General features: G+C 40.8%; 1 protein-coding gene across 1 annotated transcript in view; it reads right to left on the bottom strand.

The window, feature by feature from the left end:
- FBXO10 (F-box protein 10) overlaps positions 1 to 23,327 on the bottom strand; it is a 151,131-nt gene that overhangs the window by 84,009 nt on the left and 43,795 nt on the right. Inside the window, exon 6 of the mRNA XM_040361489.1 lies at positions 19,447 to 19,583. Within this exon, the coding sequence (XP_040217423.1) occupies positions 19,447 to 19,583 (137 nt within the window). The remainder of the gene's footprint in view (positions 1 to 19,446; positions 19,584 to 23,327) is intronic.

Below are 23,327 nucleotides of genomic sequence, written 5' to 3'. Positions count from 1 at the left end.
ACAAACTCAACTGGATTAAGGTCAACGACAAACCCACTCATATAATTTTTTTCAGAGTTGTTCTAAAGTAAGTAAAATATGGGACCTGTGGATTTCTTATATCTTGGGTCACCAATGAGCTTCCTTTACTTTAACTTTTTCCCTTTCATCTGTTATCTACATTTAATATATATTTAGTTGTCTTTAGGGCCTTATACAGTTGTATGTTCAATGCTAGTCTTGGAGATTAGTGTTGGGGTCTCCCCGCTTTTTTTCTTACCCATGATTTTCTTCCTACACGTCCCCCCTTATTCCCCCATACCATGTCTTTGCTCCTGTCTTCTATTATATATAGCTGCATTCCTGGTTACCGATAGGAAATATTTACTCCCTGTTCTTTTGTAGATCAGGTTTACGTCCTTTTGTTTGTTTTTTTTGACAAGGATGGATAGTACAACTAACTTTTAAATATCATTGATTATCATTTTATGACTAATGTATGTCCTTTTTTCTGATGTTGGATTTTGCATGTTTTCTCTATTCATATGTTATTTACCTTAACTTACTATGACGACAGCCTGAGAATTGACTTTGATCAAATGTTATTTCTGCTGATACCAGATCTTTTTAATAAAAACATTCAAATATATATATATATATATATATATATATATATATATATATATATATATATATATATATATATATATATATATATATATATATATATAAAAACATTTTTCTACAAAGGATACAGCAAAAAAGTAACAGAGTATGCAAGGCTTTTTGTTTTTCCAGTGACACCACTGGGCAGATCTTCAACACTTTCTGTCCTAAAGACCTAAAGACTCAACAGTAAGACCTGATTCACACCTATGCATTTTTAGTGCTTTTGTGTGAATTCCATAATACATATTATTCATTTGATTTAAAATGTCCTAAAGACCATGGTTACTTAATTCATTTATTGTGGTGATGCCCAAAACTACATATATATTGGACAGACGTTATCCATATCCTTAACGCTGTTTTTCAGGCATCTGGACAGCCTGCAATTGCAGAAATTATCCAAGGAGGAAGAGCACTGTTTCAGGTGTGCAGGTTAATCCTCACTTTTTGGAAGTCTAATTATTTGTCCACAATTAAGCACTGGAGAGGACATTCAACATTTGGAAAAATTTATTTATTATAATAGGGGCTGCTCCGTCAAGTTTGAGAATATCTAGCCTCCAGGCCTTGGTCCGTAAGACACTCTGGGTCTTGGTCCGTAAGGATTTGATGACAAGTAGACTCTAACCCCCTGTTTGTAGCCATGTTCTTCATTTTACTGTTATATATAGTTTGACATATACAGTTGCAATAAAAAGTTTGTGAACCCTTTTGGAATGATATGGATTTCTGCACAAATTGGTCATAAAATGTGATCTGATCTTCATCTAAGTCACAACAATAGACAATCACAGTCTGCTTAAACTAATAACACAAATAATTAAATGTTATCATGTTTTTATTGAACACACCATGTAAACATTCGCAGTGCAGGTGGAAAAGGTATGTGAACCCCTAGACTAATGACATCTCCAAGAGCTAATTGGAGTGAGGTGTCAGCCAACTGGAGTCCAATCAATGAGATGGGATTACAGCTGCCCTGCCCTATAAAAAACAAACACCAGTTCTGGGTTTGCTTTTCACAAGAAGCATTGCCTGATGTGAATGATGCCTCGCACAAAAGAGCTCTCAGAAGACCTACGATTAAGAATTGTTGACTTGCATAAAGCTGGAAAGGGTTATAAAAGTATCTCTAAACGCCTTGATGTTCATCAGTCCACGGTAAGACAAATTGTCTATAAATGGAGAAAGTTCAGCACTGCTGCTACTCTCCCTAGGAGTGGCTGTCCTGTAAAGATGACTGCAAGAGCACAGCGCAGACTGCTCAATGAGGTGAAGAAGAATCCTAGAGTGTCAGCTAAAGACTTACAAAAGTCTCTGGCATATGCTAAAATCCCTGTTAGCGAATCTACGATATGTAAAACAGTAAACAAGAATGGATTTCATGGGAGGATACCACAGAGGAAGCCACTGTTGTCCAAAAAAAAAACATTGCTGCACATTTACAGCTTGCACAAGAGCACTTGGATGTTCCACAGCAGTACTAGCAAAATATTCTGTGGACAGATGAAACCAAAGTTGAGTTGTTTTTGAAGAAACACACAACACTATGTGTGGAGAAAAAGAGGCACAGCACACCAACATCAAAACCTAACCCCAACTGTGAAGTATGGTGGTGGGGGCATCGTGGTTTGGGGCTGCTTTGCTGCGTCAGGGCCTGGACGGATTGCTATCATCGAAGGAATAATTAATTCCCAAGTTTATCAAGACATTTTGCAGGAGAACTTAAGGCCATCTGTCCACCAGCTGAAGCTCAACAGAAGATGGGTGTTGCAACAGGACAACGACCCAAAGCCTAGAAGTAAATCAACAACAGAATGGCTTAAACAGAAGAAAATACGCCTTCTGGAGTGGCCCAGTCAGAGTCCTGACCTCAACCCGCTTGAGATGCTGTGGCATGACCTCAAGAAAGCGATTCACACCAGACATCCCAAGAATATTGCTGAACTGAAACAGTTCTTTAAAGAGGAATGGTCAAGAATTACCAATTACCAATTTGTGCAGAAATCCATATCATTCCAAAAGGGTTCACATACTTTTTATTGCAACTGTAACTGTTGGGTTTGGGAATGTAGCTGGGTATTGTTTGGATCAAAAGCTATTATAGGGTAGGTTTTAAATACTGTACCTGATTATAGACTGCACTGGAAATATCTAATTCTATGTTGTACATGCTTTTGCACATGCCTTTACCTTTTTTTGTTTTAATAAACTCTTCTCGGTTTAAAAAAATATATATAAAAAAATGTGAGTGTTTCTGTAATTTGTGATCAAAGTGATGGCCAATCACAGCGCTCACAAATGTAGTAGTGTTTGTATTGGAGAGCCCAACTTTTTCTCCCACATTGGGGGACTGGGAAGGAGGAAAATGTAATTAATTAATCCTGAAATTTATGGTAGTGGTGAGGGAAGATTAAAGGGCCACTAACCACCACTATTTTAGATTGTTTTGGTAGGGATTTAAAGTACCAATGGCCACCAATGATGGGAGAGGGGTGGGGTTAAAATGTCACTGACCACCAATGTTGTGTCACTGCTTTGAAGGAGAGGTTACACAGCCACTGACTGTCAATGTCGGGGAGTGCAAGGTATAAAAATGCCATTGACCACCAATGAATTTGGTATTGATTTAAAGGAGGAGGGGTGTGTTAAAAATCCGCTAACCACCAATGTTTCAAAACTTGTTTTGAAGGGGAGGGGGGTTACATTGCCACTGAATGTCAATGATGGGGAGAGGGAGAGGATTGTGAGATTTTTTGGGGGTGTTTTAAAATGCAAGTAAAGTGAAACACAATTTCATCCCCTGGGGAAACTTTCTTCCACTAATGACACAAAAAGACTTGGCTTCAGTAGACATCTTTAAAAGGCTGAGCACACTGTATCCACCTCAATACCAGCATTTTTCTTTATTTACAAAAATTGCGGCAAGCAAAAGGATCACCTTGTCCACTTTTCAAAAAGGGATAATTTTGGTGTGTTTATGCTCTCCTGCCATTTTATGTAATACAGTATGTTTATTGACAGAAAGTAAGGCAAACTTTTTTTATATTTATTATTTGATATAGTAAAAAAAAAAAGCCCAATGGTTATTAAATGCAATCAAAATAAATCTGTTTCACAAACTGTTACATTTTGCATACAGTATTGCATGACATGAGTAATTATCAGTCCAACCGATATGGCATTGAAAACTAAAAACATGGCCAGGAAATTAAAGGGTATAACATGCTGGTATTGAGGTAGTTAAAGTAAGGGAGTAACTCCACTCTGGTTGATCTATGTACATTGCAAGGATTATAACAAACGTTGTTGCAGATTCCTACCTTTTGTTATTCTGAAGTAATCACTGTGTGTTTGTCTGTGCCTCTGTACTGAGGGAGTGGCTTCAAAATTAACTGTCAGGTGTGCACCTGCAGGGCACTAATGAGGAAATCTGCTGGGTCTGCATTCCTTTAGATGTTCTCCTATTAAAAGTATTTCTTCAAAAAGGACATTTTTGTTGCAGGGGATGCATGAAATCTGACTTATATCTTAGGCAGACTTCTGGGAAAATTGGTGAGCCAATCACACAAGCAGGAAATTATGTTTCTGGGGAGTGGTCAGTACACACTTTGTGTACAGAGCAAAGCCATATTGCAATGCTTTCTCAGAAAATTACAATAGCTGCAGATTGAAAAAGGAAAGGTAATTCAATACAATACGATTAGTGTTGCAATTATAGGAGCTATATAATTTTTTTTTCTTTATTTGCCATTCCCCCCCCCACGAAAGTGGAGTTACCCTTTAAGAATATAATTCTTAGAAGCTGGTTAAGTTAAAAGGGGCCCACTTGTGGATACATCTGTAAACGTTAAATTAAAATTTTTTTAAGCACACAGCTGACTTCCAGTCATTCCATGGATGAAACAGCTGTCATTATGTGGATTCCCATACAGTACCTCCCATGGCAGCTTCTGCAAAGCAAGAGGCTACAAAGACATGTTAAAGAGATGTCAATTATCTTGGTTCCTGCACAAATACATGAACCTTTCAGCTGTGAATGTTAAAAGTAGCTCATTCACATAATGCACCTAATTTGTTTTTCTTGGGAAAAGGGGAGGTAGTGGTCCTTAAAATTGCATAAACATGCCACATTTGATATAATTTTCTTGTTATATAATAAAATGAAATGTGATGCATACATTTTTGTATGCTTCATTTCTCCTCTGAGGAGCAACAATATATATCGACAGCGCTTCTGACCTTCACCATTTTATGATTTTTGAAGCTGGGGACTAGTAACGTGATTCTCGACATGCAGCCTGAGCAATAATCATGGGAGATTTACTTAACCCATCAAGTAACAGACTGCGCACATAGAGTAGTTACTGTTCCGGCATTTCAATAAGCCCCTTCCGTTATGTGCACAGACTTTCATTTAGTCTTTACAAATATCCATTGGTAATTGTGCAGCATTGCTCCACAATTATAGGGTACTACTTTTTTCACCTGGTAAACATAACGGATTGTATTCCAAACCATTATGTAATTATCATGCAGCTTGTGGAAAAATACGGATGCTTTTACAGTTCCATACAATTTTCTCTATGAAATATAAACAATAGTGCAAACTGCAGGTGCACGCTATGCATAAAATACGAAATGCCCATAAATCTGAATTGTAATTGACAAGCAAAAAAAAAAAAACAGTCCTTGATAACAGGAGTTATATTCCATTTGAAAACTCATTACATACTGCATACTAAAAAAGTGATATATTGTAAAAATTAACAGATGTACAATAGGATACAATATACCACTCATGTTTTTAGGGGTCCGACGCATAAAAAAGTACACATAGAAAAAGTGTGTGTTCATGATGGCCTGGAGTCACGGGAAGTGAGCTGAACGACACGTTAGATCATGTATTCCAGTTCTGTCCCTACAGTAATCAAACCTTTCATGAGCGGGGTACTATGGTGAACAATGGATGGTGCCATCTTCAGACACAAAATTAGAGTGGCAAAATGTCACTGCCACAATAACTGTATTTAGCGTCAAAGTACCAATGTGCAATGATGGCGATTTGCGCTAAGTGGTTAATGATGTTTAAATATTGTTTTAAAGGAAGACAGTACAGAAAATATTTACAGAAAAATATTGCAAAACAATGAAACTAAAATTCCTAAAAAATGTTAAACGCTTAAAGCGGGAGTTCACCCAATTAGTTTTTTTTTTCTCTTTTCCCCTTAGCTTCATGCTCGTTTTGTCTAGGGGAATCGGCTATTTGTTTTAAAATATGAGCCGTACTTATCGTTTTCGAGATGCATCTTCTCCGTCGGCTTCCGGGTATGGGTCTTCGGGAGCGGGCGTTCCTTCTTGATTGACAGTTTTCCGAGAGGCTTCCGACGGTCGCATCCATCGTGCCACTCGTAGCCGAACGTCGGTGCGGCTCTATACTGCGCCTGCGCACCGACGTTCGGCTTCTTTCGGAAAATCGTGACGCGATGGATGCGACCTTTAGAAGCCTCTCGGAAGACTGTCAATCAAGAAGGAACGCCCAGTCCCGCAGCCCATACCCGGAAGCGGCGGAGAAGATGCATCTCGTAAACGGTAAGTACAGGTCATATTTTAAAACAACTAGCCGATTCCCCTAGACAAACCGAGCATGAAGCTAAGGGGAAAATGTGTTCTCTATGGGTGAACCTCCGCTTTAAGAGTCGGTTCACACAGGGGCAACACGACTTCTAGCACGACTTTGGGAGGCAACTTGGACACGACTGGAGTATGAATCATCAGGCAACTTACTTGTTATTTAGGTGTGTTTGGTGACTGGTAACTTCCTATACATTAGTGAAACCATTTTTTATGAATGCAACTCAATTACCAAAAGAATTAGGGAACATGAGTAAAGTTTTGGATTGAGGTGCAAGTTCAGTTCTAGCTCAAATAAAAGCAGACTAATGCCACATACACACGATCGGAATTTCCACCAAGAAAAATTTGAGAGCTGGTTCTCAAATTTTCCAACAGGAAAAGTTATTGTCGGAAATTCCGATCGTCTGTATGCAAATTTCGACACGCAAAAAAAACGCATGCTCGAAGTTAAGTCGCATGCTCAGAAGCATTGAACTTAATTTTTCTCGGCTCGTCGTAGTGTTGTACGTCACCTCGTTCTTGACGGTTGGAATTTTGTGTGACTGTGTGTATGCAACACAAGTTTGAGGCAAAATTCCGTTGCAAAAAAATCCACTTTTTTCTTGTCTGAATTTCTAAATGTGTGTACGCGGCATCACAAATGTGTATTGCTCAACCTGCTCTTCTAGACCGTTTATGACAGACCATTTAAAGGTCTTTTAAAGATCCTGGCTAGTGGAGGTTCAAAACATCTCTGCTTTCCTTCAACTTGTACTGTTTTTGTTAACTGTGCTGTATTGTTTTTTGTCAAATGTGTCACCTTACATGGCCTAGCCATTACTTTTGAGCAAAAAAGGAGGGTGACACATTGTTTTCTACAATTCCTCCATTTTCTCCATGCTGTTTGGCATTTATCAAACCTCACTATCATCACAGTTTTCAAGGCAAAAAAATCAATTGACCCCAAAATGCAGTGCAATGTTTTGGGACCACAAAAGAGCTCTTACATTAATAGTGTGGTTGTCATTTTTACCTCGATTGTTGGGTTTGGTGCATTTACGCTGCTGCAATGCTGAAACACACTATACCTGCAATGGTGTTCTGTGTTGAGTGGTACCCCACTAATGTATGTGCGCAGTAATGCACCACAATGCACTGTGTCAAAAAATCTAGCCTGCTCTAATTTTGTAGGTGTTGTGCATTTCAGCCTACTCATCTTGAAAGGGTTGTTTTAATTAATGCACCAAAATGTGCATCAACACACAGTGGGTTTGATTTACTAAAACTGGAGAGTGCAAAATCTGGTGCAACTCAGAAACCAATCAACTTTATTTGTCAAAACTTAATTGAATAAGCTGAAATTAGAAGAAAATTGGCTACCATGCACAGCTGCACCAGATTTTGCACTTTCCAGTTTAAGAAATACAACCCCAATGTGTGGGCTACAGCTACGTTTTTCTCAGGTTTCGTTTATAGAACGTCAAGCAAAACATAATTTCCAGTCATATGCAGAAGAATTGGAAAAAAAACCTTAAGTGGTGATGACAGCCTCTGAAGTGAGCACAGGTTCATATAATTTCAGCTTAGTTCACAATGTAATTGAAGTGCACCTGTCTTAAGACAATGAACGTTAACATATGACTAACAAGCAATAAAGAAGCTGTAAAAAAACAAACCCTCACAGATCTTTCCAGCTGCATCACAAAAAAAAACTTCTAAAGTTGTGTTTCAGTTGGTTTCTAGTGCCATTTTTCACATTGGTGGCAGACTTTATTGTTCATTGAAAAGCTCTCTGCAGTGAATCACTTTTCAAAGGTGGTTTAGAGACAGTTTAACCACTTAAAGACCTCAGGTGTTTTTCAGATTTGGTGTTTGCAAGACTAAAACATTTTTTTCTGCTAGAAAATTACTTAAAACCCCCAAACATTATATATATATTTTTTTCTAACACCCTAGAGAATAAAATGGCGGTCATTGCAATACTTTTTGTCACACCGTATTTGCGCAGCAGTCTTACAAGCGCACTTTTTTTGGAAAAAATTCACTTTTTTGAATTAAAAAAATAAGACAACAATAAATTTGGCCCAATTTTTTTATATATTGTGAAAGATAATGTTACGCCGAGTAAAATGATACCCAACATGTCACGCTTTAAAATTGCGCCCGCTCGTGGCATGGCGTCAAACTTTTACCCTTAAAAATCTAGATAGGCGACGTTTAAAAAATTCTATAAGTTGCATTTTTTGAGCTACAGAGTAGCTCTAGGGCTATAATTATTGCTCTCGCTCTAACGATCGCGGCGATACCTCACTTGTGTGATTTGAACACCGTTTTCATATGCGGGCGCTACTCACGTATGCGTTCGCTTCTGCGCGCGAGCTCGTCAGGACGGGGCGCTTTAAAAAAAAAATTTTTGTTTTCTTATTTAATTTTATTGATTTTATTATTTTTTACACTAAAATATAAAAAAAAAAAAAATCATCACTTTTATTCCTATTACAAGGAATGTAAACATCCCTTGTAATAGAAAAAAGCATGACAGGTCCTCTTAAATATGAGATCTGGGGTCAAAAAGACCTCAGATCTCATATTTAGGCTTAAATGAAAAAAAAAAAAAAAAAAAAAGGAAAATTTGTCATTTAAAAAAATGACAGAAAAAAAATTGTCTCTTTAAGAGGCTGGGCGGGACTGACGTTTTGACGTCACTTCCGCCCAGCAGAGCTATGAGGACGGGTGGGGGCCATCTTGCCCTCACTCAAGTCCTCACTCTCCTGGCGGCAGCATCGGATCTCCTCCGCCGCTACCGACGGCTCCGGTAAGCGGCGGAGGGCGCGGAAAAGCGGCGGGAGGGGGGGGGCCCCTCTCCCGCCACCGATAACGGCGATCTCGCAGCGAATCCGCCGCGGAGACCGCCGTTATCGTTTACACGGCCGCCAGCTGAAAACATGGATATCTCAGTTGTGGCAGCAGCTGCTGCCGTTACTGAGATATCCATGTTTAAAAAGAGGACGTATATATACAGTGGGGGGTCCGTAAGTGGTTAAAGGCATTAGGTGGGCAATGATATTGGGTAGAATAATCCGCGCTATGGACAGAAATTGATGTACCGTATTTTTCGGCGTATAAGACGACTTTCTGGATGCAAAAAAATGCATCCAAAGTCAGGGGTCGTCTTATACGCCAGGTACGGTCTCCGTGCTGCTGCGAGCGTCAATGATTTAAAAGACGCTCCTTCTCCTCAGTGTGTTCTGTGATAGGACGAACACAAATCTTTCCAGCAGCGCCTCTGTTCTGTGTTCCTCCTATCACAGATGCCTTCTCATCCTCGGACGAGATGAGAAGACGTCCGTGATAGGCGGAACACAGAACAGAGGCGCTGCTGGGAAGATTTGTGTTCCGCCTAACACAGGACAGTCTGAGGAGAAAGCGCGTCTTTTAAATCATTGACGCTCGCAGAACGGAGACTGTCATCGCATCGCACCGCCTGCTATTCAGAAAAAAAGTGAGTAAATGCACCGTTTGCAGTGATGGCACAGAGAGGGGGCAAGTGATGGCACAGAGAGGGGGCAAGTGATGGCACAGTGAGAAAGTGATGGCACAGAGAGGGGGCAAGTGATGGCACAGAGAGGGGGCAAGTGATGGCACAGAGAGGGTCAAGTGATGGCACAGTGAGTAAGTGATGGCACAGAGAGGGGGCAAGTGATGGCACAGAGAGGGGGCAAGTGATGGCACAGAGAGGGGGCAAGTGATGGCACAGAGAGGGGGCAAGTGATGGCACAGAGAGGGGGCAAGTTATCGCACAGAGAGGGGGCAAGTGATGGCACAGAGAGGGGGCAAGTGATGTAATGGCACAGTGAGGCATGTAATGTAATGTAATGGCACAGTGAGATTTGAAAAAGCCTGTTTCTGTCAGCGGTTCTGGCTACCCCTCAGCTTCCAGACAGACTAGTAAGAAGGGGGTAGTCTTATACAGTGAGTATATCCCAAAACCGAAATTTTTCCTGGAAAATTAGGGGGTCGTCTTATACGCCCAGTCGTCTTATACGCCGGAAAATACGGTAAAAGTATTGCTGCTGCCTCCACTGTGTCTGCTAGCAAGGTAGGGTCAGGAATAAATATGGTGTGTAGAAGTGGATGTGGCGCTGCTTGTGTCAGTATGTACATTGTGAATAATAATGTGCAAAAAAGTGAGTCGGTGGGTCCATTGAACGCATCGCGTCCCGGACTTTTTTTTCCCCTGTCTCTAAAAACCCCTGCTACTAAATGCTGCTAAAAGCCTATGGACACATAGGGGGTTATTTACAAAAGGCAAATCCACTTTTCACTACAAGTGCAAACTACAAGTGCAAAGTGCACTTGAAAGTGCAGTCGCTGCAAATCTGAGGGGTGGATCTGAAATGAGGGGAAGCTCTGCTGTTTTTATCATCCAATCATGTGCAAGCTAAAATGCTGTTTTTTATTTTCCTTGTATGTCCCCCTCAGATCTACAGCGACTGCACTTCCAAGTGCACTTTCAGTACAATTTCAAGTGCACTTGTAGTGCAAAGTGAATTTTCCTTTAGTAAATAACCCCCATAGGCTAACATGCAAAGACGTTTAGAGGCAGGAAAATGAAAAACCGCCAAGCACCCCTAGAAGTAGCTGAAAAAATGTTCCAATGTGCATGAGGCCTAATACACGTTGAAAACACACTTCTACACGGTGGCTATAGTCCCAGAGGTGAATGAGTTTGTTTTAAAATGCTTTTACTCTGCATTGCTGGGCACAGGTTCACTTTAAAGTAAACCTGTCACAAACAAGTTATAAAAACAGTGTATGTAATGAAAAATACATAAGCAGAGGTTTAAAAAAGCATGGTAAAAAGATACGGCCATCTATTTCTGATAAATATCTCAGACTGCACTTGTGCTGTAAAAATAACTTCATTTGCGAGTTTTTCATCTGATAGGTATAAAAATGAAAAGAAGAAACCCAGAAAAAAAAGCAATCCTGTAGCAGGTAGGACATTTTGTATATCCCCATGAGAATTTTTAAGTTGAGTCATAATTCACAAACATGCCAGAGAATATTTTTCTTACAATACATGTTACTCACACACCAGGAAGAATATTCCAGATTTCTGGCTCTAACAGCCCTGCTGTATCTGTAGCTGCTCCCCTGAGGAACATCAAGCTTGTACTGTTTGACAAAGCACCTTACACGGTTCAGCTGCTTACCACGCACGGAAGCAACCGAACCTCTATGGTATTAGTGCATTATTTATAGACTGTGCGGGAAAACACTGACACATTGTTATCCTTGTTATACCGCTACTCTAGAATACTGACATCTGTCATAAGCCTTCTTTAGCCTATTATGGCCAACAGATCCAATCATTTAGAATAGAATTGGTCACTTAATTGAGAACTGCGAGTTTTGTCATAAAAAGTTGTAAGGTGTACAAGGTGCTGGTTTGTTAATATTTTTCATCTTCGTGCTTCCAGTTGCCATAGCATAAACTATATGTTACTAAACAACAAAAGTGATGTAAACATTATCCTATCATGAGATCTGGCACTGAAACTATGAATGCATTTGTGTGCTCATATGCTTTTTATCCCCTGCTTGGGGAGTATGTTACTCCATCATTTCATATTCCTGATATGCATACTGTATGTTGTACCGCGTAGTAGTGTTAAAAGTATCCTTTTGTATTCTTTGTATTTCTTCCTTTGTATAAAACACGTGATGATCCCGTCAGTCCTTCTACTTTCCTATTTCATTTTTTAGCTGTGCTGGGAGAGCAGCCTGCCTGTCCTCTAATGGCCAAGATATGTGCTGACATGCCACTCTGCACAGCTCTTCACTGGTAAGATCATTATACAGCTATTTCTCTGGCCCATACTGACACACCCCCTTGCAGTTGCCACTCCCACCTCTCTAAGCCCCTTTTTTACATTTTTTTAATAAGTGATCACATTGCCTCTATTCTCAGCTGCATAGAAGGGGGAAGAAAAACAACAGCACATCCATAGCCAAAAGTTTTGAGAATGACACAAATATTTATTATTTTCACAAATTTAGCTGCCTCTGTTTTTATGATGGAAACATGCATATATACTCCATATTGTTATGAAGAGAGATGAGATGAATTGCAATTAATTGCAAAGTCCCTCTTTGCCATGAAAATTAACTTAAAGGGTCACTAAAGGAAAAACATGTTTTGCCTAAAATTAATGTCTGCAAGGTAGACATACAGAATAGTGTAATGATTCTTTTAAAAAACGAGTAAATACCTATTAAATTCCTTCATCTATATCACCTCCGGCATTCTAGTTTCTGTTCTCTCATTCACTTCCTGGTTTGCATCGTTTGTTCATGTAAGAACTACATTTCCCAGTATGAATTGTGGCACGCCCAGTAATTCACACCTCCTTGAAGTCTAACACGTAGAGAGCGTCCTGCCACACAGATGTAGTTCCCAGGAGGGGGTGAGCACGTTACTGACCACCGCAGTAAAGCCTCCCATCACGGTGGTGAGTAATAATCAGACAAGCAGGAAGTGAACAGAACAGAGAAGAAATAGAGCGACTTCTGAGCAAAAACGAACAATGAGGAAGTGGAAAGAGGAATGTCTGCAGGTAAAGGATGCTTATTATGAGAAAAATGTTTTTCCTTTACAACCCCTTTAATTCCATAAAAAAAATGTTTCCACTGCATTTGTGAAGAAGGCTTCAGGGAGCCAAAGAAAGTCCAGCAAGCGCCAAGACCGTCTCCTACAGTTGATTCAGCTGTGGGATTGGGGCACCACCAGTGCAGAGCTTGCTCAGGAATAGCAGCTGGCAGTTGTGTGTGAATCTGCACACACAGTGAGAAGACTTTTGGAGGATGGCCTGGTGTCAAGAAGGGCAGCAAAGAAGCCACTTCTCTCCAGGAAAAACATCAGAGACAGACTGATATTCTGCAAAAGGTACAGGGATTGGAATGCTGAGGACTGGGGGGTAAAGTCATTTTCTCTGATGAATTCTCTTTGCAATTGTTTGAGGCATCCAGAAAAAAACCTTGTCCGGAGAAAAAAAAGATGAGCGCTATCATCAGTTCTGTGTCATGCCAACAGTAAAGCTGAGACCATTCATGTGTGGGGTTCCTTCTCAGCCAAGGGAGTGGGCTCACTCACAATGTTGCCTAAAAACACAGCCATGAATAAAGAATGGTATAAAAAAAATATCATCCTAAGTGGCTTCGGAAACAAAACATTGAAATTTTGGGTCCAAGGCCAGGAAACTCTCCAGACCTTAAAGCGGGGGTTCACCCGAATTTTTTTTTTAACATTAGATTGAGGCTAATTGTGGGAAGCACAATCTGTGTTTTTTTTTTTTAAATCAATGCAGTACATACCTTTTTAGAGATAGATGTTCTCCACGGATTCCGGGTATGATCTTCGGGACTGGGCGTTCCTATTTGATCGACAGCCTTCCAACCGTCGCATACAGCGCGTCACGCGTTGCCGAAAGAAGCCGAACGTCGGTGCGGCTCTATGCGGCGCCTGCTTATGTAAAAATGGGCTACCATCAGTCAGGATGTGGCCCAGAAGTTGATTGACAGCATGCCAGATCGATTTGCAGAGGTCTTGAAAAAGAAGGGTCAACACTGACCATATTGACTCTGCATAAACTCAATGTAATTGTCAATACAAGCCTTTGATACTCATGAAATGCTTGTAATTATACCATAGTAACATCTGACACAAAGATCTACAAACACTGAAACAGCAGACTTTGGCGGGGGGCAAGTCTGATCATTGGAGCTCAGGCTGAGGGGTGAGCTCCCAGCATAGCTAGAGAACTGACCACGGTGTCTTCTCATGTCTAGTGTAGTCAAGTATATGGTACAGCAGGGAATATGAAATGTTGGGTTTACATACTCTTAAAAGCCCACTGATGTACTGCCACATATACAGTATATGTACAGCCGGTTGGAAGGGCAATTCCAATCAGGAAGTGAAATTAGTGAGGAGCTAATGCAATGTGTCACACCTTGGGGTGCTTTTACACCATACTGCACATAAAAACTCACCACAACAGAATGAAAATGCATGTACATTGAGGTGCATTTAACATGTACTTACATGCACACCGAATTGTGTTACATTGTGTTGGCATGCATTTTAATGTCATCCATTGTAAAGTGAGAGGTGCTTGGAAGAATCCAAACACTAACAATTTATTAATTTATTAATTAAGAAATTATTTACATATGAGATCATCTCTCATTGGCCGCACAGATCGCCTAGCAAACAGCCACTCCGATTGGCCGTTCACGGCGATCTGTGATTGGCTGTGTCCAAGGGACACGGCCAGCACAGAAGTTCCCCTTTGCGCGCTCGGGAGCGCGCGCGGGGAACGCGGAAAGGGGCGGCCGTAAAAACAAGGCGCCCCAGAGAAGTAGAACCACCCTGCGGCCGTATATAGTCGTACGGCCGTCGGGAAGTGGTTAATTTTCAAGGCCAACACCTCTACTTCCACTCTACACCACACTTTTATAGACTAGCTCCAAATAAATGACTATTTTCAAATGGAGTTACAGGAGAACATTGTCCCCCCTTTTTTTTCCAACAAAATTTAAAAAATGTCAAAAGGTACATTTTCAGGCATCACCTATAGACAGAGGCTGGGTTCACACTGATACTACACAACATTCATACGACTTTCATCCTACTTTACTCTGCAACATCAGTCCTACATTGGTCCTACAACCATCCGTCTTGAATGAACAGGATACTACTTTGATCCGACTTTGTTATAGTCTGACTTGTTCTTTGACCAATCAAAACAATCCCAGTGTGAGAGAAATTCCTTTTACTGCTGCTGTAATCACAATGTCGGATGTCACAAGTTGGATGGTTAGGACAAGGATCCTACTTTGATCCGACTTCAATGATATTCAATGGGCTGAAGTAGGATCAAAGTCGGACCAAAGTAGTGCAGGAACTTTTTTCAAAGTCGGATCGACTTGTGTCCTACCTACCTTCAATCCGATTGTTTGGCAGTCGGGTGTAAAACGGGCAGGCGACCTGTTTACGTTCAACTGCCCACAGAGGAGAGCGGGCTGTGTCTGTTCTGCATAAGCGTAGCGGGCACAGACTGGCCATTCCCTGCTCAGCAGACGGACTACTGGCGAAGTTCACCCCATGTGGAAGGGGCCTTAGGCTCTCCACAGAGTACAATATAGGGGGTTTCCAAAAGGGTCCACCTGAAAAACTGACAGATGGACCCGTTTGGTCCTTCACTGAGATCCCTTCATTGGTTGCCAGTAAAAGACAGAATCACTTACAAGGCACTCTGTCTGACACATAAGTGTATTCAAGGAAATGCCCCCCAATATCTATGCGAAAAACTAAAAGCTCACAACCCCAATCGCGTTCTGCGATCCACCAACCAAAATCTACTCCAGATACCCAAAGCCAGATACAAGTCCAAAGGAGAACGAAGATTTGCAGTCCAAGGTCCTAGACTATGGAACGCTCTACCAACCAACATCCGGCTGGAGGTGAACCACCTGGCCTTCAGAAGAAAGATCAAAACCCATCTCTTCTGAGGGCAAAAAAGCTTACTCAGGGAATGGATACTAAGCGCCCAGAGGCGATTCAGTTTGCATGTGTTGCGCTATATAAGTCTTTCACTCACTCACTCGTGTGAAAGGGGCCTTAACCTGCTGCTGTTGGCACTGCTTGTTACACAGTGGCTGCCCAATTGCCACGTCTATCGGTTATAAATGTTTTTTTGCATACAAATGAATTGTCTAGTTTGTAATTTATTCATACAACATAGTAGAGCTGCACGATTAATCGTCAAGAATCGTTATCGTGATTTTTCCCCCCCCCCCGTTGCGATCTTGACAAAGTGTTTCCTGATATTCCTGATCTTTGGTATGCAGGGAATTTTCTCTCTGCTATCAGTCAAAAGTCAAAGTCTGGGCAGTCCACCAAGTTTTAAAACATTCTATCAGTGGAATGCTAAGTCTAAACATTGTATCAATTTGTCTTTTACATCAAAGGAATAGACTTCTGTATGTAAATTAGGAACAATTAACCACCAAACATTTTTTTGACAGTTTTTTTTGGCCAGAAAATTACTTAGAACCCCCAAACATTATATATATATATATATATATATATATATATATATATATATATATATATATATATATATATATAAGACCCTAGAGAATAAAATGGTGGTTGTTGCAATATTTTATGTTGCACTGTATTTGCGCAGCGGTCTTTCAAATGCAATTTTTTTGGGGGAAAAATTACTTTAAATGAAAAAAAAAAAAACTAACCAGTAAAGTTAGCCCAAATTTTTTTCTTACACCGTGAGAATCGTGAGAGAATCGGGATCTTTATTCTAAGCAAAAAAATCGTTATTCTCATTTTGGCCAGAATCATGCAGCTCTACAGCATTGTGATACAAACATCAAAACAAAAAAAACCTATAGACATTTGTTGGTTGCATTAATATTAAATCTCTAAAGCCGGCCATAGATGGAGCAGTTTTCTTTCCTGCAATCACAGGCTGCGGGAAAGAAAATCACTTGATTCCCCCATCCGCACAGGTTTGGAACAACCTGTATGCATGCAGGTGCTTTATTTACACAACCCCTTCTGCATAAATGTGCATGAGGTTATAGCGTAATACACATTTGGGTCCAGCAATTTTTGCCCAACTCTTGTCACAGATTCTCAATTGGATTGATTTATAGTCCATTCTAAGGCATTCAGGTTCTTGTCTTGAAACCAATACAGAGTTGGTCTTAAAGGGGTTGTAAAGGTAAATGTTTTTTCACCTTACTGCATCTTAAAGGGTCACTAAAGGAAACATTTTTTTTTTTGCTGAAATGACTGTTTATTGGGTATAGAGACATAAAAGTTACCGGATTCCTTTTAAAAATGATTAAAATTTGAATTTAATCTATCATATAATGTGCTTTTAGTTTCACTTTCGGTTTTAAATGTACATACATGAAGTTCCCGGGTGAGAGGTGAGTCAGGAAGACACACAGAACAAAAACAAACAAATCCAGGGCAGTGTTTTGTTTTTAAAATGAATCTGATTGGTTCTGAGGAGTTTTAGACACACAGTAATGAGAGCTCAGACCACCGTGAAAATCTCCCAGTATGATGGTTATAAGGAAACAGGCAAGCAGGAAGTGTGGAGATCACAGCAGAATTACAGCTACTTCAAAGCAAAAACGAACAATGAGGACATGAAACCAGTACTGCAGTAAGGTAAAGGAAGCTATTTAGCTAAAAAAAAAAATTTCCTTTAGTGACCCTTTAATGCACCCTATGCTGTGATACAACGGCCGCCGTTGTATCACAGGAGCACGCTCGCAAAAGCTTCCCACCATGCAAGCTCGCTCGCATGAAGCTGGAAAGCTTTTGCGAGGAGGAGCCGAGACAGCCGCCGATGGACCACATAAGACCGGATCCGGGGACACTCTGTGCAAAACGAGCTGCAAAGTGGAGGCAAGTATAACATGTTTGTTATTTAAAAAAAAAAAAAAAATTCTGCCTTTAGTGTTCCTTTAAGTTGGATGCCTCTAATATGTCTTTTTCACATACGCAGAGTTCTCCCACATGTTTGTATATCTTGATATTTAAAAAAAACACAAATTCTGTTTCAGTGCAGTGAAAAGCCCCCCAATCTGTTCACCAGATATCCTTTCCTGCTTCTAAATCCGCTGCAGTCAGCACAAAAATACCAGTGTCAGAGCCAAGAGGGTGAAATCTTTTGGCTGCTAGAACCGAGCACTGGGGAAGGGGATGGAAGACTTTCTACTTACACTGTCACTTTGCCCTGAATGGGAAAAGAGACAGTTCTATTTTTTTTTTATATTGCTGTTCCCAATATAGAACTTGCTGGGGTGGTGCAGGTTAAAACTTCAAGGAAGATCAAGATATAGAGCTTTGAAGGCAAACTACCTGTTGTAGGTTGCAACTAATTGAGATACGAGGAACACAATGGTGACTAATGGTATCATCATACCTTGGTTATTTGAAGAAGTATTAACTTCCATGAGCCAATACATGTTAGAACACTCTTTGCTGCAACTGGATCTGTAGGTTATTGGGCCATATTTCTACTAGCTTTGCATATTTGATCCTGCAATTTTCCCTATTTGTCTAAAAATTGTTCTAGATTGGTCAGCTTGGATGAAGACCATTGGTGAACAGTATTTTTCAAGTTTAGTCACAGATCCTTAACCGGACTTTAGATATGGGCTTGACTGGACCATGGTATGCCATTCAAATTCTTGTTCACATTCTTTACCATGTTACAATAGTTATAGTCCTTTGCCTGAGTTATCTCAACATTCATTTTAAATCCAGGTAGTAACACTACAAATGTAGAAATTTGTAATTTCAATGAAGACAAAAATCTCTGCTGGCTGTCCAGAAGGCGATTTTGTTACAGAAAACCAAATTACAAATTCAAGTGAACAAAAACGTTTCTCAAAAGGTGTCTGCATTTTTACAATCCCCTTTAAAACCAATCTATAACCCATTAGGCTTTGGCTTTTTTTGTCATGCCAGTTCAATTTAGCCATACCTACATTTTACATCAAGAATACCTTAGAAACTGCTATGCCAACAGGGGCCCTTAGAAAATATTTTTATAGGAAATGTTGTTTGTATGTACACCCCGAGTTACAATTCTTTAAACTCAGACTACATTTATGCCAGAAATATCAGCAAAATTATATTATTATAAAATATGAGTTAACAAAATGGTTTTCATTTCAAATTTCACCCTAGGTATGCTTTCTCGACTAACTTCATACAAATTACCATTTCTTTTTCCATATATGTGGATTTAAATCCTCTTTTTATATTTTAAACATGCACATTTTCAAACAGCGTGCTATCAATTAAATAGGTTATGTGTGTTTTTTCTATATAAATACTCCTTCATGTCCCATTGATTAATAATACTGGGAAAACAAATAGATGAGCACAGACTTTTTGTCTCTGGGGACTGACATACATCACAATGGAAATGTAAAGGCTGGAGCAAAAACAGACTAAATAGCTGAACATGATCAGAACACTACTTTGGAGATTAGCATGTAAAAATAATGTGTTCTGCATTTTCAAAGCGTAGCCACAGAGACAGAATAAGTCGAGAAACCATAACAACATACCTCACCACAGGGTTCCCATTGTACAGTATATAAATGCCAGCTTCTTTATTCCCATAGATCTGATTGCTTCGGATGCTGCCTTTCCCGTTGCCTAGGACCACAATGCCAGAGCGGAGGCCACTGTGTATTCTGTTACACTGCCAGTTGCATTACATGCACAGAAAATAGAAGAATTGATGTTAATGGAGAATGCAGGCCAAGGTGTGCAGATCACAACATAAAAATTATTTCTAAAACAAGTAGCACAGCCCTTTCAGTAGGATTTGTGAATGTAAAAACAATCTGCTTCATACTGAACTACAGGCACAAGTCACTATTTTACCTCTTCATTGCACAATGCTATGTTTACTATAGCCAGGGCCGATCCTCCCTATAGGCTCACTATGCAAGCCGCTTAAGGCCCCGCAAAGCTGCAAAGGGCCCCCCAAATTACTAGAGGCCCCGCCTGGTGAGAAGTCATTTTTGCCCCCCTCACCCCGCTTCTCATTTTTAATGTGCCATGTAATTTTGCTTAAGGCCCCAGGGAGGTCAGGATCGGCACTGACTATAGCATATGTTATCCTGTGCTACAGCAGCAAAAAAAAAAAAAAGTATGCTAGTATGTTTCCATTCAAAGAGACCCTGTCACTTGCACATGGACACTTTTTGGCATCTGACAAATTGCAGGCGTGTTTCCGTCTCAGGAGAGATGACTGCCGTGTACATTCAGCCATAGTAATGACTGGCTGTACGCTAGCTATATGTGCGTGTGTACCGTGCTTGCATAAACTTGCACACATGCACAGTTGTAAGTTCCCGATAGGACAAAATCCGGTTTTCACCTTCTGTCACAATGCTTGAGTCTAGCAATTGGATAATAGATCCAAGCACTGCCACGCTGTAGAAGTATTGGTTTGTGCTGGCTGAGATAGAGAAAAGAGTGATAAAAGAAAAACTGCATAGGTAATTATCAGTCGGTCAGAGGAGGCCTTTTCACTTTGTTATAAAATAGGACAGTGGGGAAGCTTACTTAAATTGGACAGTGCAAAATCTGGTGCAGTTCTGCATAGAAACCAATCGGCTTTCAGTTTTTTTTTTCAAAGCTTATTTGAACAAGCTGAAGTTAGAAGCTGATTGGCTACCATGCACAGCTGCACCAGATTGTAAGTGCATCAGTTTTACTAAATTTCCCCCATTGTCTCTTTAAAAATGGTTATACATTAAAGACTATTCAAGCTATTTTTAAAACAAATATATTCATACAGATGTGTGGTAAAGCCTGTGCAATCCAGACACAACTGTAGCCAGAACAAGTAGGGATGGGTTTTAAATCAGGTTTTTATTGCTGTGTCCCTACTGGGGAATATTTCACCTCACTTCCCATCACAGTGGTGACTGGTCTCTTGAATAGGTGCACTTACTGCAATAAAAGCATTTGTTTTTAATGGAGTGGGGAAGTGTTCAAAACTCTCTAAAGTTTGTATTGCTTTATGTCAGAAGATTACCCCTTACTTGTTTTTTAAGAAAGGTTTTGATGCTTCTGCTCTTCATCCAAAATTGTAAGAGAAATTGTGTCTAGAGCAGGGGTAGGCAACCCCGGCTCTCCAGCTGCTTTGAAACTGCAATGTCTCATGTGACATTGCAAGACCCTGACAATCACAGGCATGACTCCTAGAGGCAGAGGCATAAAAAAAGGGAAAAAAGCAGCGCCTTCTAAGCGTAGTAATTAGGATCTTTATTGAAAAAGATAATCATATAAAAGTACCACTCACAAAGGAGTTAATAACATAGGGCTTATCTGTAGGTTTCTTTCATCCGCTCTGAGCCCGGATTGGTGGATGCTCTGTATGCCTGGGATGTTGTAGGCTAGAATCGTTGTTAATCCTTGGCATTTGAAGATTCACCACAGCTGGAGTGCCAAGGTTGCCTACCCCTGGTCTAGAGTAACACTTAAAATGTTTTCCCCTACTTGGTCCATTAACGCCGATATACGTCGGCAGAATGGCACAGCTGGGCACAGGCACACACATGTACGTCGCCTTTAAGAGGCCAGCCGTGGGTCGCCGGCATGCGCACGTGACACGGTCCGAAGCTCCGTGACCGCAGCCACGGGACCTGATCGCCGCAGGTGTCCCACGATCGGTCACAGGAGCTGAAGAACGGGGAGAGGTGTGTGTAAAACACACCTTCCCGGGCACTGTCATTGATCGTCTGTTCCCTGATATAGGGAAAGACGATCAATGACATCACACGTCCAGCCCCGCCCCCCTACAGTTAGAAACAAATATGAGGTCACACTTAACCCCTACAGTGCCCCCTAGTGGTTAACTCCTAAACTGAAATTGTCATTTTCACAGTAATCAATGCATTTTTATAGCACTTTTTGCTGTGAAAATGACAATGGTCCCAAAAATGTGTCAAAATTGTCCGATGTGTCCGCCATAATGTCGGAGTCACGAAAAAAAAAAAATCACTGATCGCCGCCATTAGTAGTAAAAAAAAAAAATATTAATAAAAATGCCATAAAACTATCCCCTATTTTGTAAACGCTATACATTTTGCGCAAACCAATCATTAAGCGCTTATTGCGATTTTTTTCACCAAAAATAGGTAGAAGAATACGTATCAGCCTAAACTGAGGGAAAAAAAATGTTTTTTTTTTTATATCTTATTTGGGGATATTTATTATAGCAAAAAGTAAAAAAATAATAGGATTTTTTGTACTCACCGTAAAATCCTTTTCTCCGAGTCCATGGATGGACACAGCTCCTTAAATCTTGACAAGTGGGTTATGTTCCCTGTTTACAGGAGAGGACTAGGCAGAAACATGTTTGTTAATGTAACATGTATTTAATTATCTGAGTTGAACAGCCCCACCCAGGGGGCGGTCCCTCCAGACATAACCCTCCTCACTGCAGCATGCAGCCTCAGTTTGTAACAAGCAGTACAAACCTAAAAAGGAGGGGTGGGTGCTGTGTCCGTCCATGGACTCAGAGAAAAGGATTTTACAGTGAGTAAAAAAAATCCTATTTTCTCTTATCGTCAATGGACGGGCACAGCTCCTTAAATCTTCACAAGTGGGACGTCCCCAAGCAGTGTCAAAAATGAGGGGTGAGAAATATATCAGTAAAACCAATTTTAACTTCACCCCAAAACAAGCAGAGCTCCTCAACGGAGGAGGTGCAACTTTAAACAGCCTCCGGCAAAAACAAGCAGCCGAAAAAAAGCATCAGAAGATGCACTCACAGCAACCATGTAAATTCTGGAAAAAGCATGAACGGACGAGCAATTCGCCGCCTCGCACGCACACCTGCGAGACCGACGCATGATGTCGTAAAAAAAAAACCAGGAAGCACCAATTGCCCTGGTTGAAAGTGCCGTGACCGTAAAGGGGGGCCCGCCCCTTAAGAGCATAGGCCTGTATGACAGCCTGCCTGATCCACCGAGAAATGATGGTTGACGAGACCGCCAGGCCCTTTTGTGGACCAGACACCGACACAAAAGAGAGTCAGAACTTTGAAACGGAGCCGTAGCAGGCTGGTACACCTGCAAAGCGCGTACCACGCCTAAAGTATGAAAGGCAACCTCCGTAGGATGCGCCGGCCGAGGATAGAAGGATGGAAGAACGATGTCCTTATTCCGGCGAAAGGCCGAAACCACCTTCGGAAGATCCTTATGGAGGATCAAGCATGGTGGCTTGCAAGACAAGACCGCCAATTTAGAAACCCCTCTAACAGAGGTAAAGGCCACTAAAGGGGCCACCTTCTGAGTGTCAAGAGAAAATCTCTCTGATGTTTCCAAAGGGAAGATTCCTGAAGAACCGAGAGCACCAGAGTCAAAACTCATCGGGGAAGAGATGGGCCAAGAGGGGAAAGTATATGACAAACCCCCTGCACACAAAA

The sequence above is a fragment of the Rana temporaria genome, chromosome 1 (genome assembly GCF_905171775.1).
Source record: "Rana temporaria chromosome 1, aRanTem1.1, whole genome shotgun sequence".
Lineage (NCBI taxonomy): Eukaryota > Metazoa > Chordata > Amphibia > Anura > Ranidae > Rana > Rana temporaria.
This window is presented reverse-complemented; position numbering and strand designations above follow the sequence as displayed.